Below are 16611 nucleotides of genomic sequence, written 5' to 3'. Positions count from 1 at the left end.
ACTGCCCTGGTTTTGTATTTCATTTGTCCAGGTGTTGGGCGTCAGCATCGAAAACAAGGTGAGCTGAGAATGATCTGACTTGGAGTCTTGAACAATACCACATCTGGCCCTAAACGGCCTCAGGCCAGTATACCTGAAGGAGCGTCTCCACCTCCAAAATTCAGCCCGGACACTGAGATCCAGCACCGAGGGCCTTCTGGCGGTTCCCTCACTGCAAGAAGCAAGGTTACAGGGAACCAGGCAGTGGGCCTTCTCGGTGGTGGCACCCACCCTGTGGAACACCCTCCCATCAGATGTCGAGGAAAGAAACAACTATCTGTCTTTTAGAAGACATCTGAAGGCAGCCCTGTTTAGGGAAGTTTTTAATGTTTGATGTTTTATCGCATTTTTAATATTCTGTTGGGAACCGCCCAGAGTGGCTGGGGAAACCCAGCCAGATGGGCATGGTATAAATAACAAATATATTGTTGTTGTTATTATTATTATTATTATTATTATTATTATTATTATTATTATTATTAAGCAGCCCATGAGTTCTCTCCCCTCTGTGCAAATTCATCCGAATTTTATTGAAAATTCGTCCATATATAAACATTTTTGCATACTATATCCGTTTCTGCAGAGCAATGTTTCCTAATACAATAGTTGGGTTTTTTTTTTGCATGGTTTCTTTTGGCAACACAGGACTCCAATCTCAAGCTGGCCTTTGTGGAGAGCACAACAAATATCTGCCAAGCTATCTGCGAGACCCGGGACTTCCAGAACTTCACCTTATCTTGCAAAAAGGAGCTCCTTGACATCTTGTTGGTGAGGAACCTGAAATTCTGCCTGGGGCTATGGCAGCCCCGATCACTCAGAGAGGCCTTTGCATGAAACTTTTTAACAAAGGTGCAGAACCTCTCCTGGGATGATAAGGACGTAGGCTTCCTGATGACATCATGGGCTCCCAGCCAATCGGCACTGTGCCCAGCCAGCTCCTGCTCCAAATTTGCAGAACGGTGTTTATTTTCCCAGAGGTCAGCCCTGTAGTGCAAATGTGTTTTTGTGGCTAAATGCAGCAGCAGTCGTTCAAGATCCACCTTTGTGCTGCTAAAATATCACCTCTATCTCCTTCCCTCATGGCTTGATTGCCCTTAGCCTTTCAGGTAAGTTTATGACTGACTTAGCAAAGAGTGCTTGATCCCTTCTTGGTATCCTTTGGAAATCATAGAGGCCATGGCATGTCGGTGGAGGAAATCTCTCTGCCCCTCAAGGGTTTCCGCCCCCTACCCTCAATTCCTTTTGCCCTTTGCCCGTCTTGTGTTCACAGGATTTTATCAAGGATGAGCCACTGGACTCTCTGAATACTGCACTTCGTCCCCAAGCCATCACTGCCCTGGCATTCTTGAGGTAAGTGTGTTTCTTTTTTCCGCATAATTTCTTTTCACAGAATCAGAGTATGAAGGGGCCACAAGGGCCCCCTAGTCCAACCCTTGCAATGCATGAATCTTTTGCTCAATGTGGGACTCGAACCAATGACCCTGAAATTAAAGAGTCTCACGCTCTATCAGTTGAGCTATTCCTCTTTGGATTCTCTCTGGGTTGTTTAAGAGACTTTGGTAGGAGCCATCGCTACCTCTTGTGGGGAGCGAATGTTCCACAACCAAACTGAGGACCAGCCTACTATTCTTCAGATATCCACAAGTCTCTCCTATGTGACTTATCAGTCCACCTTCCTCCTGCCAGCAAACTGAAGCCATGTTTGGCCGTGGAGGAAATTCGCAGTCTCCTCGATCAGAGCATCAAAAGTTTGTTTCCTCTTCCTTCCCTGGAGCAGCTGAAAGAGACGGCGGGGGATGCTCTAAAGACTGAGGTAGGTGGCAAAAGTTTATTTCCAGGTCCTCTTTTCTCATCCACATGGGGGTTTCCTGGATGCATCTGATTGGCCACTGCCCGGAGGGCGGGACCAGGGCCGGATTTTGGTTTGATGAGGCCCTCAGCTACTGAAGGTAATGGGACCCTTTCTATGTCCAGCTGTCCTTTGCCAACAGCAAATTGCCGCTGCTTTTTGTGTTGAATATATGCTAGATGGTAATTTATGGACCTAATAGGTATCTCAAGCCATTTGCACATGCAACCATGCAACCAATCCATGCAGAATGTAGGCACCTATATATAGAAAGGAGCAAACCAGGGATATTTTAGGGAGCAGGCTAGCAGGAGCCTACACAACACCAAACACTGTTGCTGTATGTAGGTTTTATTTTATTTATTTTTTATCTTATATTTTGGAAATGTACACCCAGGGGTTTCCCCCCCCTTTAATTCTTTTGGGGGGGCCCAAGAGAGTGGGGCCCTAAGCTCTAGCTTGTTTAGCTCATACGTATATCTGGCACTGGGTGGGAGTTTAATTCAGCTTACATTTAAAAAAAGCTTCCACCCTCTCTCTCTCTCTCTCTCTCTCTCTCTCTCTCTCTCTCTCTCTCTCTCTATCTATCTATATATATATATATATAGAGAGAGAGAGAGAGAGAGAGAGAGAGAGAGAGACATTCTCACCTCTCCAAATTTCATGGTGCTGTTATTCAACTGAGAATTCACACAAAAATTCGCATATTGTGTATACTGAATGTGGGGAAATGCATTAATTGCTGGAAGCCACGGGAGGAGAAAGTCCTCTTCTGCTCATGTCCTGCTTGCAGACTTCCAAGAGGCATCTAGCTAACCACTATGAGAACAGAATGTTGGACTAAATCAGCTCTCTTTGGCCTGATCCAGCAGCCAGACTCTTTCCAAGTTCAGTCTCTAGCACCTCCAAGTAGGAATGCAGGCCCAGGCTGGATCTACAATGATTGTAAAAACACACACATAATAATAGCTCTCAATGCAATTTCCCATTGACAATGGATCACTGCCCTACTGGTAGTGTAAACGTACCCCTACTTGAGATCTCACAACTCTGGGACATGATGTTGATGGGCAACTGACAACCCTTGTCAACAACAGCCGAACAGACAAGAAAATCACTGCTTTTCAGTCCACATGGCATAGTTATATTACATACAGTATGTGACATTGCTAGAACACGGTTATAGGCAGTGCTCTTTTCCTGGCCCACAGCACAATTTGGAGCACATGAAGCACATACAGTAGTACCCCTACTTACGAATAACTCTACTTATGAATGTTTCTACTTACGAACAGAGCTCCGTCCGCCATCTTGGATGCGGTTTAGATAGGATTTTTTCTACTTATGAATTTTTAGATAGGGTTGCTTCGACTTACGAATTTTTTTCTCCCAATGGCATTCAACTTACAAATGTGTGTTCGGAACGCATTAAATTCGTAAGTAGAGGTACCACTGTATTTTAAATATTACTATTTTCTGCCCCCCTTCTGCTTTTGTATAAACCTTGCAGACCAGCACTGCTGCGGATACAATATATCTTTTGAGCTGTGGACAACTGTTCAAGCAATGGAGATTGTTATGTCTAATTTTTGTGTTTGTTGAGTTTATGATGATATTGGCATGTCCACTTTGATAAAGCACTGCGGAGTATTCGGTGATGATTCTTTGACTGTATGCAATCGTTTTATCTTTGATAGCTCTTTTAAATAATAAATAATAAATAAAAGTGTGCCACTTACTGTACCAACTTCATGGTGAGTACCAGCACCATTTTTCCCTTAAAAAACAACAACCCGAAACACTGGTTAGAGGCCTCCAAGGACTTATGGAATGATAATTCACTTAAAAAACTGAAATGACTTAAACATTAAACGGAATTATACAGTCATACCTCTGGTTCCATTCGCTGTGAGTTGCGTACACCACAGGATACGAATGTGCTGAACCCGGAAGTACTGGAATGGGTTACTTCTGGGTTCGGTGATTCGCGCATGCGCAGATGCGCCGAATGACGTCACGTGCATGCGCAGAAGCGGCGAATCGTGCAGCGAGCATGCGCTGATTCGGCGCTTCGAATTGCGAACGGGGCTCCGGAACAGATCCCGTTCACATCCAGAGGTACCACTGTACAGTAGCACCTCGGGTTACGAACACGATCCGTTCCGGGTCGCAGTTCGTAACCCGAAAAGGTCGCAAACCGAGCGCCATTTCTGCGCATGCGCAAAGCGCGTTTTTCGCGATTTTCGCGCCTTGTGCATCACCCCGCTTCTGCGCATGTGCGGAACGCGCGCGCGCCGAAAACACTTCCGGGTTTGCGGAGTTCGTAACCCGAACTGTTCGCAACCCGAGCGGTTCGTAAACCGAGGTACGACTGTATAGCCATTTGATGCTTCTGCTAGAGTGGGAGAGGGATTGTTGAAGATTGATTGTTTCTTCTTGCAGAGATAAGTGAAAACAAAAAAATATTACGGGGGAAAGAATGGCTCGTGTCTGAAACCTTGGGGAGCTGCTATCAGTTGAACGATACTGAGATAAATGGACCCAGTGTCTGACTCGGTACAGGGCAGCTTCCTATGTCCCGACTGGACCTCTGCAGCTGCTTATTAGAGCATTTTTTTAAAAAACCGCTGCCGATCCAGTCATGGATCTCCAGACATCCCATCTAGCTTGGCCCTCCGATCTCCCTGCTTGCGTTGTGCTTTCAGTCCCTGTACTCTTGCTCCATGGACGCCCTCGGGAAACTCGTGACGAGCATCATAGAGGACCACCCAACACCTGAGCTGATGGTCGAGATGTTCCAGGTGAGCAGCAGGAGAAACTCTCTCTATTGGCGTTCTTTAATTTGGAGTAGGCAGCCAATTTAGAGACCTTTTCAGGCAGGTGGAGGTGCTTAAAAGGCCTCCCCCACAACCGGCACCCCTGCCTTCACAGATACCCCTGCTCTGCTAAATCCACTCAGGAATGAATTGCCTTTTTTATTTGAGCTTCCAGACTCACATCGAAAACACTGCAGTAGTCTTCCTGGGAGGTTACTAAGGCATACATCGGTCCGTTTTCATTTCTTAGTGCAGAAACTCTTCATCGGATGTGTAGAGATCTTTCCTATTCTGCTTAATTCAAGAGGGTTCTGGAAGCTTCTGGAAGCTTCTCTGTGTGAACGAAACTTCGTGATGTTTGGGTTATTCCTTCAGAGAAGCTGAGTATACAGCTGGTTTAAACTGGTTCTCTTATCTCTTTCTGTCAAGGTCATGCAAGGTCTGTAAGGCCAGAAGGAGCCTCAGTTTCACTTTCTATTGCTTTTCCTTCTGGTGTGGTGTCCTGTACTTAGTATGTTTAGCGTTAAGGTTTTAGACTTACAGTGGAACCTCGGTTTATGAACACCTCGGTTTACGAATTTTCGGTTTACGAACGCTGCGGACCCATCTGGAATTACTTTCCATTACTTTCAATGGGAAAGTTCACTTCAGTTTATGAACGCTTCAGTTTATGAACAGACTTCCGGAACCAATTACACCCATGCTTCGGGTTAAGTACGCTTCAGGTTGAAGTACTCCACAGACCCATCTGGAACGGATTAATCCACTTTCCATTACTTTCAATGGAAATGTTCGCTTCAGTTTATGAACGCTTCAGTTTATGAACAGACTTCCGGTACCAATTGTGTTCATAAACCGAGGTACCACTGTACAGCAGTACCTCATGTTACGGGTGAGATCTGTTCCAGAGGCCCGTCCGTAACGTGAAATGCCCGCAACTTGAAGTGCTGCATCTGCGCAGGCACGCAACATGATTTGGCGCTTCTGCACATGTGCAAGCGGCAAAACCCAGACGTACTTCCAGGTTGCCACGCGAAAAAGACGCAACATGAAGTGGACACAACACGAGGTACGACTGTATTATAAGTTATTGTAAATTTAAGTTACGTCTGCTGCAACTGGATTACTTATGGACAGCGCCAACCCTGAATGTATTGGATTTGTGGCCATTATGCTCATTTGCCTTCAGTAGCAGTATCAAACTCTGCTGGATGGAATACAATTGCCTCTGGTCTATTTTTGGGGAACCTTGCAATGTGTTTAAGCTTTTACTCTGCTAACTATACATTGGAATCTGCTCTGGATCAATACTGAGTAGAATTCCAATGACAAAATCACGGTGGCAAGACCCTGTGTGCATAGCTGCCAAGTCTCCCGTATTCCCCGGGAAACCCCCGTTTTTCCAGCTGTTCCCAGCCGGAAAAAACAGATTTTTTTGTTTCCCCCCGGTTTATTCTGGTGCAGCGGCCATTTTGGAACTGGGCGGAGCATGCTCAGAAGCGACTTTTGATGCTGCTGTGCCCAGTTCCAAAATGGCTGCAGTGCGACTCCTGATGCGGCGGCCATTTTGGAACTGGGCACAGCAGCATCACAAGTCACTTCTGAGCATGCTCCGCCCAGTTCCAAAATGGCGGCAGCACTACTTCTGGTCCGGTCCCTTATTTCTCAGGCTGGAACTTGGCAGGTATGCCTGTGTGAGAACAACCATAGCTAATGTGGTGGACAAAATTGGCACTGTGTTTTTATATTGCAAACTCCCCTGTGATTGTCAGATGAAGGGCAGTATAGGAATTTAACAAAAATAGATTTTCTAACATCAGTTGCATTTCCCTTCCTGCTCCTCCAACAGCTCATAGACCCCTGGTTCACCGTATCAGACTGTAGCAGGGAGAGGGCACTGCAGGCAAGCTCCCAGACCCTCACTGCATTCCAGGAGAACTTTCAGCTCCCCGTGAGTTTTCTTCTCTTCCCCTGCTTGCCAGCTGCTCAGTCCGCACACCTCTGCCCACTATCTGTAAGCAACACCATTAAAATGCAATATTAAAAATGACTTAAAACAGCTTACGCTCGCAGAAATGAACTGCGAACGGCCCTGAATGTGCACATTTTTGCAAGGATTTCTACTCCTCCCCCGCAATATAATACATTTCCCCTGTTATTTTCACTGATATGTCTATGCTTGCACACACTTCCACGCTTGTACACATTATCTGGTCAGAGAATTTCAGTGCAAAATTCAGAGAAAGGGTGACTTTTGAAAGTTCGTGTATTGGTTTGAGAGGGGCAAATCAGGTAGCTTCTCATTGAAAGTCAATCAGAATCAGATTTCTTCCCAGCCCTGGTCACCATCCATCTCACAACTGGTGTGGGGGGGGACTCCCCCCCAAAAAAAACAACCCCAACCCCACCTCTGTTGAAGGTCATAAAGATCAGGCAGGCTCAAATGAACAGATTTTTTAAATCTTTCTTTTTCTGTAGGATGGAGAAAATTTCCAGCAATTTGGTTCGTTGGTTGCATTCCTTGCCCCCTATACCTGTGATAGCTCCATCAGATGCCGTCAGTGGGCTGCCCAGTGCATTAGTTGCCTTTTGCACATACAAGGTGAGGATGTTTTGAATGGGGGCAGTGTGAACACCCCACCCTTCACTCCTCTTTCTGATTGATTGATTGATTGATTGATCGGATGACTGGTCGGGTGATCAATTTAGTTTTATGGAGGAAAGGGCTGTCGATGCATACCCCGAAACATTTTGTGAATCTTTGCACTTTTCTCCATTTACTGTATTTATTTTCCCCGATTTGAACTATAAAATGGTGGTTTTCTTGACTCGAAATGAGGGTACCTGTCAGGGGATTGTTGCGGCTCCTCTCGAGTAAAGACGCTCCAGTCTGCACTGTCTTTAAGAGTTTTATTGTGCATTTAAGAGTTTTATTATTTTATTTGCAGTGCAGAGATAACAGAAAACATGCCCGCCTAGTCCGATTCAGAACCCGGCAACGGCTGCCTCCTGCTTTTCGGCCAGCATAAAAGCCTGGGCACCCCAAAACGCCGCCCCTTTGCCCTACATGTGGGTGCGCGCCTCAATTTGGGCACCGGAAGGAGAGGTTTCCCCTCTTGCTGGCTGGGGCGGCTCCTGGGCTCTGACATCTCGCTGAGTCCCTCATCCGCTGACCCTCTACCAGAGCGGTGCCAGGGCCCTGACACCTCACTGAGCCCTCTCTCCAATCTGCTCCATTCCTCATTCCCTCCTCCCGACTCGCTGCTTGTGCTGTCGCTGGGCGAAGTGCTGGTCAGGATGACGGGGGGGGAGGCTCCCTGTAGGGAGTCCCCCTGACAGTACCCCTAAACATTTTTTTTAAGAAAAAAAAACACTGGCTGTGAAATATACTCGGAGTCGAGAGTGAATTTCATGCTATTTATTCAGTTCGTAGTCATCAAGGAGAAGAAGAATGCCCTTTTCCCCAAACCATCTGCTTATATACATTATTTACACAATGGGCTTTGCGTGATTGGCTACTTCAGGGCTACACCTGTGGGCCAATCAGTTTGTGGATTGACTTCTGCCAGCAGCCTGATTGGCTGCTCCTGCAGGCCAATCAGGTTGCGGATTCACTTCTGCCAGCAGCCTGATTGGCTGCTCCTGCAGGCCAATCAGGTTGCGGATTCACTTCCACCTGGAGTTGGATTGGGTGGCTCCTGCGGACCAATCAGACTGCTGGTTCTGGATCCTATTGTTCTATGATTCAGCTCAGTACATAACAGGATGCTAGCCACGGCAGCTGTGTTCTTTTTGGACAGCTGGAGTCAGCAATGGTTCTGTAGACCTGTTGCTGGAAAGCAGAGGAGGGGACCCGCTTCTGGGTTAACAACAACAACATGTTATTCTTTGAAGGAGAACTAATTGAAAATGATTTACGAATGGTATTTAACTCCGAGTAGGCTTGCTAAGATAAGACTGAATCAGATGAGTGCTGGAGATGCAAAGAGGCGGAGGGAACAAACAGTCTTTCATATGTGGTGGACTTGCAAAAGGGTTAAGGAGTATTGGGAAATGATCCATAATGAACTGGGGAAAAAATGTTTAAAAGTGCTTTTTGCCAAAAACCAGAGTCCTTTCTGTTGGGGATAATTCAGACTGAAATGCCCAGATGTCAAAAAGGTTATCTATGTATTCCACTACTGCACCCCGTGTTTTGTTAGCCCCCAAATGGAAAATGAGCGAGGTCCCAACCAAAGAAGAATGGCAACTTAAGTTGATAGAATATGTGCAGCTTGCAGGCTTAACATGTAAACTAGGAGAACAAGAAGAACATATGTTTAGAGAAGAAAGCGTTTATTGAATATATGGGAAATAACTGTTGGCAGCATTAAGATAAATTCAACAGTGTATATAGGTTTTGATAGATGCAATAATGGAATACTGAATGGTATAGTTTCTGTAAAATATGCAGGGATTTAGGATATGTAAAATGAACCATGGAAAGAGAAGTAGGGAAGTCATTGATATATTAAGGATGTAAAAATGAGTACTTTAAATTGTAAAACAGAAAATTTAATAATAATGATAATAATAATAATAATAATAATAATAATAATAATAATCCACAGAGTTTAGGGCTTGCCGATCATAAGGTCGGCGGTTCGAATCCCTGCGACGGGGTGAGCTCCCGTTGCTTGGTCCCAGCTCCTGCCAACCTAGCAGTTCGAAAGCACGTCAAAGTGCAAGTAGATAAATAGGAACCGCTACAGCGGGAAGGTAAACGGCGTTTCCGTGCGCTGCTCTGGTTCGCCAGAAGCGGCTTTGTCATGCTGGCCACATGACCTGGAAGCTGTACGCCGCCTCCCTCGGCCAATAATGCGAGATGAGCGCGCAACCCCAGAGTCGGTCACGACTGGACCTAATGGTCAGGGGTCCCTTTACCTTTACCTATGATAATAGAATCATAGCAATGCCTCCTTTCAGCAAAATCTATCCAGCCAGAAGTGAAATGGTCAGGAAATAGATCGATCGCTATTCTCTCTCCCCTCCCTTCTTGCCAGCTCAGTCAAAAGTCACAGCAGAGGAGAAAGAAGAAATGCTGGCTGCCTGTCATGACCTGAAGGGTGATGTCCCCAGCGCTCTATTTGAAGCTTCGTGCAGAATGGCCAAGGTGAATTTCCCAGTCATTTGGGTAACATCTAAGGACCAGATTTCATTAAATCACAGAACTAGAGAGTTGGAAGGGACCCCAAGGGTCATCTAGTCCAACCCCCAGGAATGCAGGAATCGGAGAAGAAGAATCTGCAACAGGTGTCCACCCAAGCTCGGTTTTAAAATCCCCAGCAAAGGAAAATCCACCACCTTTGAGGGAGTAGATGCCACTTCCATTTGTTTGTTTTTCCCGCAGTTGCATTTCAGTGCAATTGCTATTGTGGTCATAGATTCGCAATCCTTTCCTTCTGGCATTTTCACAGGTGGTCAGCATGCATTTCCCACCAGATCAAGCCCTGGATTTCATCGAGGTCATCCTGGAAGACCTGGTGTCCGGAAATGAAATGTGCGCCATTTCTGCTGGCCGCTGGCTGCTAACCATCCTTTGGGACTCCGGAGATGCTATGGGAGCCCAGGTGACCACTTGCCACCACGGGTGTGTGTGTGTGTGGCTTTTATAAGCTTTGTTTGACATGTGTCAGACAGGTCTCCAAAGGCATCCATCTACAATTGGTTGTTGTTGCAGGCTTTGGCTGGTGTGGAAGCTTGGCTTTAGCTTTAGAGCAGAGGCAGGGATTGTGTTTCATAGTCCTTCTTGGGTGGGGGGCACATGCCAGTTATGGGTGGGGCTGGGTGGGCAAGTTGGCTGAGTGATGGATGCAACGCTCACCTTCGCACATTCTGCCCGTGCAAAAAGGACGCTCTTCCTACACGTACCCATCACTCCAAAAGAGCCAGCCATGTAAAAGCTCTTGCAGAGGACACAGAGCAGGGCCAGGGAGGGGTGTGGCCTTGTAGAAGGGGGTGTGGCTAAAGAGAGCCCTGGGGGCCAGGTAGAGAGGCTTGGGGTGCATGTGGCCCCCATGGCTGAAGTTCCTCACCCTTGTTTTCAAGCAACCAACGAACGTAAACCGAAATTAAGTTTTGACCTAACCAGCTTAGCACAGCAGAGCCCCACTGGGTCCTGAATGAAGTACAGTCATAGAATCATAGAGTTGGAAGAGACCACAAGGGCCATCCAGTCCAACCCCCTGCTGAGCAGGAAACACCATCAAAGCATTCTTGACATATGCCTGTCAAGCCTCTGCTTAAAGACCTCCAAAGAAGGAGACTCCACCACACCCCTTGGTAGCAAATTCCACTGCCGAACAGCTCTTACTGTCCGGAAGTTCTTCCTAATGTTTAGGTGGAATCTTCTTTCTTGTAGTTTCGTACCTTGGTTTTCAAACGGAATCAGTTCCGGAAGTCCGTTCGACTTCCAAAACATTCAGAAACCAAAGCGTGGCCCCTGCAGCCAGTTGGAAACTGTGGAAGCCACGCCGGATGTTCATCTTCCAACAATCATTCAAAAACACTCACTTCCGGTGTTTGATCGTTTGGGAGCCGAAACGTGCGAGTTCCAAGGCGTTCGGCAACCAAGTTACGACTGAACTTGGTTTTACTTCTGCAAAAACAAAGCAGATACCCTTCCACTGAGCTACAGCCTTTCCCCCAAATAAGTTTGCAATATGTAATATGTTCATGGTGTGCACATTCCTTGGACCAACCCACTCCCTTGGGCTGTAGAAGACAATTTAGAAATATAGGGCTGGGAAAATGCCTCTCTCTGAAACCCTGGAGAGCCATTGTGAGTATGGCAGGACCATTTGGATCCCTTCCAGTCAGGATTCAGGCCTCATCATGGGACTGAAACTGCCTTGGTCGCACTGGTTGATGATCTTCGGTGGGCTAGGGACAAAGGTGAGAGCTGTTTCCTAGTTCTGCTGGATCTCTCAGCGACTTTTGACACCATCGACCATAACATCCTTCTAGACCGTCTAGAGGGGTTGGGGGCTGGGGGCACTGTCATACAGTGGTTCCGCTCCTTCCTCCTGGGCCGTGTTCAGAAAGTGGTGGTGGGGGATGAGTGTTCAGACCCCTGGGCGCTCACTTGTGGGGTGCCTCACGGTTCTGTCCTCTCCCCCATGCTTTTTAACATCTACATGCAGCCGCTCATCAGGAGGTTTGGGCTGGGTGTTCATCAGTATGCGGATGATACCCAGCTCTACCTCTCTTTCAAATCAGAACCAGTGAAGGCGGTGAAGGTCTTGTGTGAGTGCTTGGAGGCGGTTGGAGGATGGATGGCGGCTAACAGATTGAGATTGAATCCTGACAAGACAGAAGTACTGTTTGTGGGGGACAGGAGGCGGGCAGGTGTGGAGGATTCCCTGGTCCTGAATGGGGTAACTATGCCCCTGAAAGACCAGGTGTGCAGCCTGGGAGTCATTTTGGACTCACAGTTGTCCATGGAGGTACAGGTCAATTCTGTGTCCAGGGCAGCTGTTTATCAGCTCCATCTGGTACGCAGGCTGAGACCCTACCTGCCCGAAGACTGTCTCGCCAGAGTGGTGTATGCTCTAGTTATCTCTCGCTTGGACTACTGCAACGCGCTCTACGTGGGGCTACCTTTGAAGGTGACCCAGAAACTACTACTAACCCAGAATGCGGCAGCTAGACTGGTGACTGGAAGTGGCCCCGAGACCACATAACACTGGTCCTGAAAGACCTACATTGGCTCCCAGTACGTTTCCGAGCACAATTCAAAGTGTTGGTGCTGACCTTTAAAGCCCTAAACGGCCTCGGCCCAGTATACCTAAAGGAGCGTCTCCTCCCCCATCGTTCTGCACGGAAACTGAGGTCCAGTACCAAGGGCCTTCTGGCGGTTCCCTCGCTGATAGAATCCAAGTTACAGGGAACCAGGCAGAGGGCCTTCTCGGTAGTGGCACCCACCCTGTGGAATGCCCTCCCACCAGAGGTCAAAGAGAACAACAACTACCAGACCCTTAGAAGGCATCTCAAGGCAGCCCTGTTTAGGGAAGCTTTTAATGTTTGATGGATTTCTGTATTTTAATATTTTGTTGGAAGCCGCCCAGAGTGGCTGGGGGAACCCGGCCAGATGGGCGGGGTATAAATAATAAATTATTATTATTATTATTATTATTATTATTATTAATATTATTACAAAGCAGGTTCTTACGCTCCTTTGTTCAGAGAAAGCAGAGTAGCGTTAAATTTCTAAGAAGGTATTTGGAATTTCTAGAATGCAATTGACTCAAGCGAGTGGGACTGCTGATAGCAATGCATTGCCCTCGTCAGGTTTCAGAGATCCTGGACATTTTCTACAGCCGCTTGCCCACCATCAAGCAGGAAGATCTGCGGCAGGTCCTTGTGGAAGCCGTGTCTGCTGTCTCCCATTTTCACCTGGACACCGTGATCGAGAGCCTATTCCGCCGCCGCCTCCCGATGGACAGGTGCATGTCAGCATGAAGCCGAGGCTTTTGTACATTTGGGGAGATTCTGCATCTGCGTTTCAGCCCACAAATTGGACCCACTGGGTTTAAGTGAGCGGTGCTTGGGGGGGGCACACAAAGTCTCTTCAACTTCTGTGTTGTTGCATTGCAGTGAAACGGGTGAACTCTGGAGGTCTCTAGGCAAAGACCCTTCCCAGGCCTTACTGATTTTATGTAAGCTAGCAGCTAGGGTGGCCGAGCCGTCAAGTCTGGAAGCCCCTTTCTCCTCAGGCAGCAATGAGAGCATGGAATTTGCAGATGAAGGATCTCTCAAGGTGAGTGAGAAGAAGTTTCCTGCTCGGCAGGGGGTTGGACTGGATGGCCCTTGTGGTCTCTTCCAACTCTATGATTCTATGGTAAGTGAGGAGCAGTTGAGAAACTGGGAGGGATTCTTAGAGCGGAGAGATTTTAGCTTGCTTAATGTAGACTGAAACAACATAAGAGCATTAGGGAGAGCCTGGCTACTGGGGTAGCCTCACACGCACCAGCAATCTGATGGGGGGTTTTTTGTTCTTGGTTGAAGAGGAAAATATAGGTATACATGAAAAAGAGAATTCCAAGATGCCTAAGATCCAGGTTTGGAGCAAGTACTCTTTGGTGAGAGAACCCCAGCACAAAATTTTCCCTCCTAAGTTGTTTCCAAAGTCCCTCTCTTAGCATAGAAAGAGACCACACATTTGGTAAGTTAAAAATGCTTTACTTACAAACTCTTCAAAGGTCACATTCATGTGCTTTTACATACGGCAGTCAGAAAATCAGGCAGTCTTGGAAGGTGGACTCTCCTTCATCAAAGGTTTTTCAGCAGAGACTGGATTCTGTCAGCGATTCTTTAGCTGTGATCCCCGCATTGGAAGAATTTGGACTAGATGTCAGGGACTGGGCGGAGGAGGAATGGTGAAGACTGCCTCCCCAGCCTGACCCTTCCAGAGAAGAAGGAGACAGTTCAGAATTACAACAGGGGTTTGAGAGAGGTCACAGCTCAGAGGCAGATGTGGGGGAAAGCTGGGAAATAATGGGAGAGGAGGATGAGGAAGAGGAACCACCAGGAGGGCAACAGCTGGCGGACACGGTATCCTTAGAAAGCATTCCAGACCCTCCATCTCCCAGAACCTGGCGAGCCTTGAAAGTAGGAGAGCAAAGAGCTCAGAAGCAAAGGGCCCTCAGCACCACCTGTAGAGGAGATGATGAAGTGAGAGAAGGGGGGGGGTGGACAACATCATTACTCCAAGAGGCTGCGTTCCAAGCCTCTCTCTGTAAATCTATATATATATAAATGTAAACTGGCCATGTGGGTGTGTCTCCACTTTTCTCCGAAACCGCTTGACTGATTGCATTCAAATTTGGACACAACATCCCAAGTGAATATGCGAGTGACCATATACAGTTTGCGTAGATAGATGTCACACCTATGGCAGGTAAAGCAGGTAAAACCCACTGTTCCTGAACACAAAACTCAGACAGCTGGGGATGCTGGGAGCACAGGAGAGGTTGCAAAACAGTGCCCTCTAGCAATGGCTACACTGGTACTGCAGCTAGGAAAGCTTCCCTCTCCATAGCATCCCAGCAACGCGTGGCCGGGCCAGCTAGTATTGAATAAAAAGCAGATGGTAAGGACTTCTCCTTGTCTCATCCATTCCCAGCAACCTGCCGAGGGGGTTGTTTCCTCTGCCGCCTGACACTGAATGACCTCTGGGATCCCTTCTGACTCTACAATTCTATGATGGCCAGCCATTTTACTGGAAGACGTCCTCTCACACAGCGAGGTGTGATTTCATTCTCTTGCTGTTTCTCTGTTCAGGCCACTTGCGCCATCTACGAAGTCCTGTCCGTGCTGCACACCGAGGAGGGCATCCAGGAGATGTTCCCAGAGCTTTTCTGCACTCTCCTGCAGCAGGTCAGCCAAACCCTGGAGAAGAGGATGCCCTTCTACGAGGGTCGCCGGAGGCTGTTTCTGAGAGAGCAGCATTTGTCTGAAGGCAACCCTTGCAGGTCAGTCTCCCACTTTGTCCACCTCTTTTTGCATGGGCCTCCTCTGGAAACATATAGATCTTGGGTCTTATGAGGAAACAGTTGAGGCAATTGGGTATGTTAAGCCCGGAGAAGAGGAGACTGAGAGCTGATATGATACCTGTCTTCAAATAACGGAACGGCTGTGTCACATGGAAGGTGGAGCAAGATTGCTTTCTCTTGCTGTGGAAGGTAGGACCCGAACCAATGGATTCAAGCTACAAGCAAGAAGATTCCGACTAAACATTAGGAATAAACTTTGTGACAGCAAGAGCTGTTTAACAGAGGAATGGACTCCATCGGGAGGTTGTGGACTCTCCATCCTTGGAGGTTTGTAAGCAGAGATTGGGTGGCTATTTGTCAGGAATTTTTTTAGCTGAGACCCCAGCATTGCAGGGGGTTGGACTAGATGACCCTTGGGGTCCATTCCAGCTCTACAGCTCTATGGTTTCCTGCAAATCTTGGGCTTCCTCTTAGACAGCTGCACATGCAGAGTTCCCTCTTTATGACTTCTTTCCATGCAAAACAGTCTTTTTTATTTTTATTTTTAATCTGTGCAATTTCTATCCTGCCCTTCTTCCCAATGGGAGCCCAAGATAGCCAAAAGCTAAGAAAGCAAAACGCTATAAAATAAAATAAAGGCATTTAGTACACCAAGAAACAATGAAAACATTAAGTACATCAACAAACATTTAAAGACGGTCACATAGCCCTCACAGCTATTAATTTCCAGGTTGCCCAGAGCCATTGCTTTCGGCCATCAAACCTCCCAAATGAACATAATTGTGCGTTGTTGTTTTTTTAAATTGCTCCTGAATGTTAATAATGAGAGAGGCAGACACATCTCACCAGGAAGAGGGTTCCACAAATGGGGAGCCACCACCAAGAAGACGCTGTTGCAGAGCAGCATCTAGGGTGGCACAATCAAAAGGGCCTCCTCCGCCTGAAATGGTTGATATTGGGAAAGGCAGGATTGGGTAGTTGGATCTCAAGTCATTTATGGCTTTGTACGTTAATCCTAACCCCTTGAAATATGCCCAGTAGGACCAGAGGTGACCAGAGGTGGCAGACCGTTTTCAGTGTGTTCTAAAATATTGGCCTGTTCTGCTTCAAGTATCCGACTTTGACCTATCACTGTGCCATACAGAGCGTGCTCACGTACGGTTTATGTGCGTGGTACGGAAGCTGTACTTCAGAGCAGGGCTGTGTAGAATTATTAAAACAGCAGAGAGCATTATTGGCTTCCCACTCTCCACCTCAGAACAAATCTATACCACCAGGTGCCATAGAAAAGCACTAGACATATCAAGAGATCCACGCACCCTGGTCACCATTTCTTTCAGCTCCTTCCATTGGGGCGGAGATATAGAACAATGCA

General features: G+C 47.2%; 1 protein-coding gene across 1 annotated transcript in view; it reads left to right on the top strand.

Annotated features, from left to right (window-relative positions):
* The window catches only part of LOC118097780 (maestro heat-like repeat-containing protein family member 2B), a 64050-nt gene that overhangs the window by 22715 nt on the left and 24724 nt on the right, over window positions 1-16611 (top strand). The window contains exons 16-27 of the mRNA XM_060275445.1: window positions 32-58; window positions 685-807; window positions 1310-1389; window positions 1726-1852; window positions 4594-4689; window positions 6554-6655; window positions 7183-7306; window positions 9747-9856; window positions 10161-10313; window positions 13033-13187; window positions 13339-13501; window positions 15025-15215. Coding sequence (XP_060131428.1) covers window positions 32-58; window positions 685-807; window positions 1310-1389; window positions 1726-1852; window positions 4594-4689; window positions 6554-6655; window positions 7183-7306; window positions 9747-9856; window positions 10161-10313; window positions 13033-13187; window positions 13339-13501; window positions 15025-15215 — 1451 coding nt within the window. The remainder of the gene's footprint in view (window positions 1-31; window positions 59-684; window positions 808-1309; window positions 1390-1725; window positions 1853-4593; window positions 4690-6553; window positions 6656-7182; window positions 7307-9746; window positions 9857-10160; window positions 10314-13032; window positions 13188-13338; window positions 13502-15024; window positions 15216-16611) is intronic.

The sequence above is a fragment of the Zootoca vivipara genome, chromosome 1 (assembly GCF_963506605.1).
Source record: "Zootoca vivipara chromosome 1, rZooViv1.1, whole genome shotgun sequence".
NCBI lineage: Eukaryota > Metazoa > Chordata > Lepidosauria > Squamata > Lacertidae > Zootoca > Zootoca vivipara.
The sequence above is the reverse complement of the archived record's forward strand: the minus strand, read 5'-3'. Positions and strand labels throughout refer to the sequence as shown.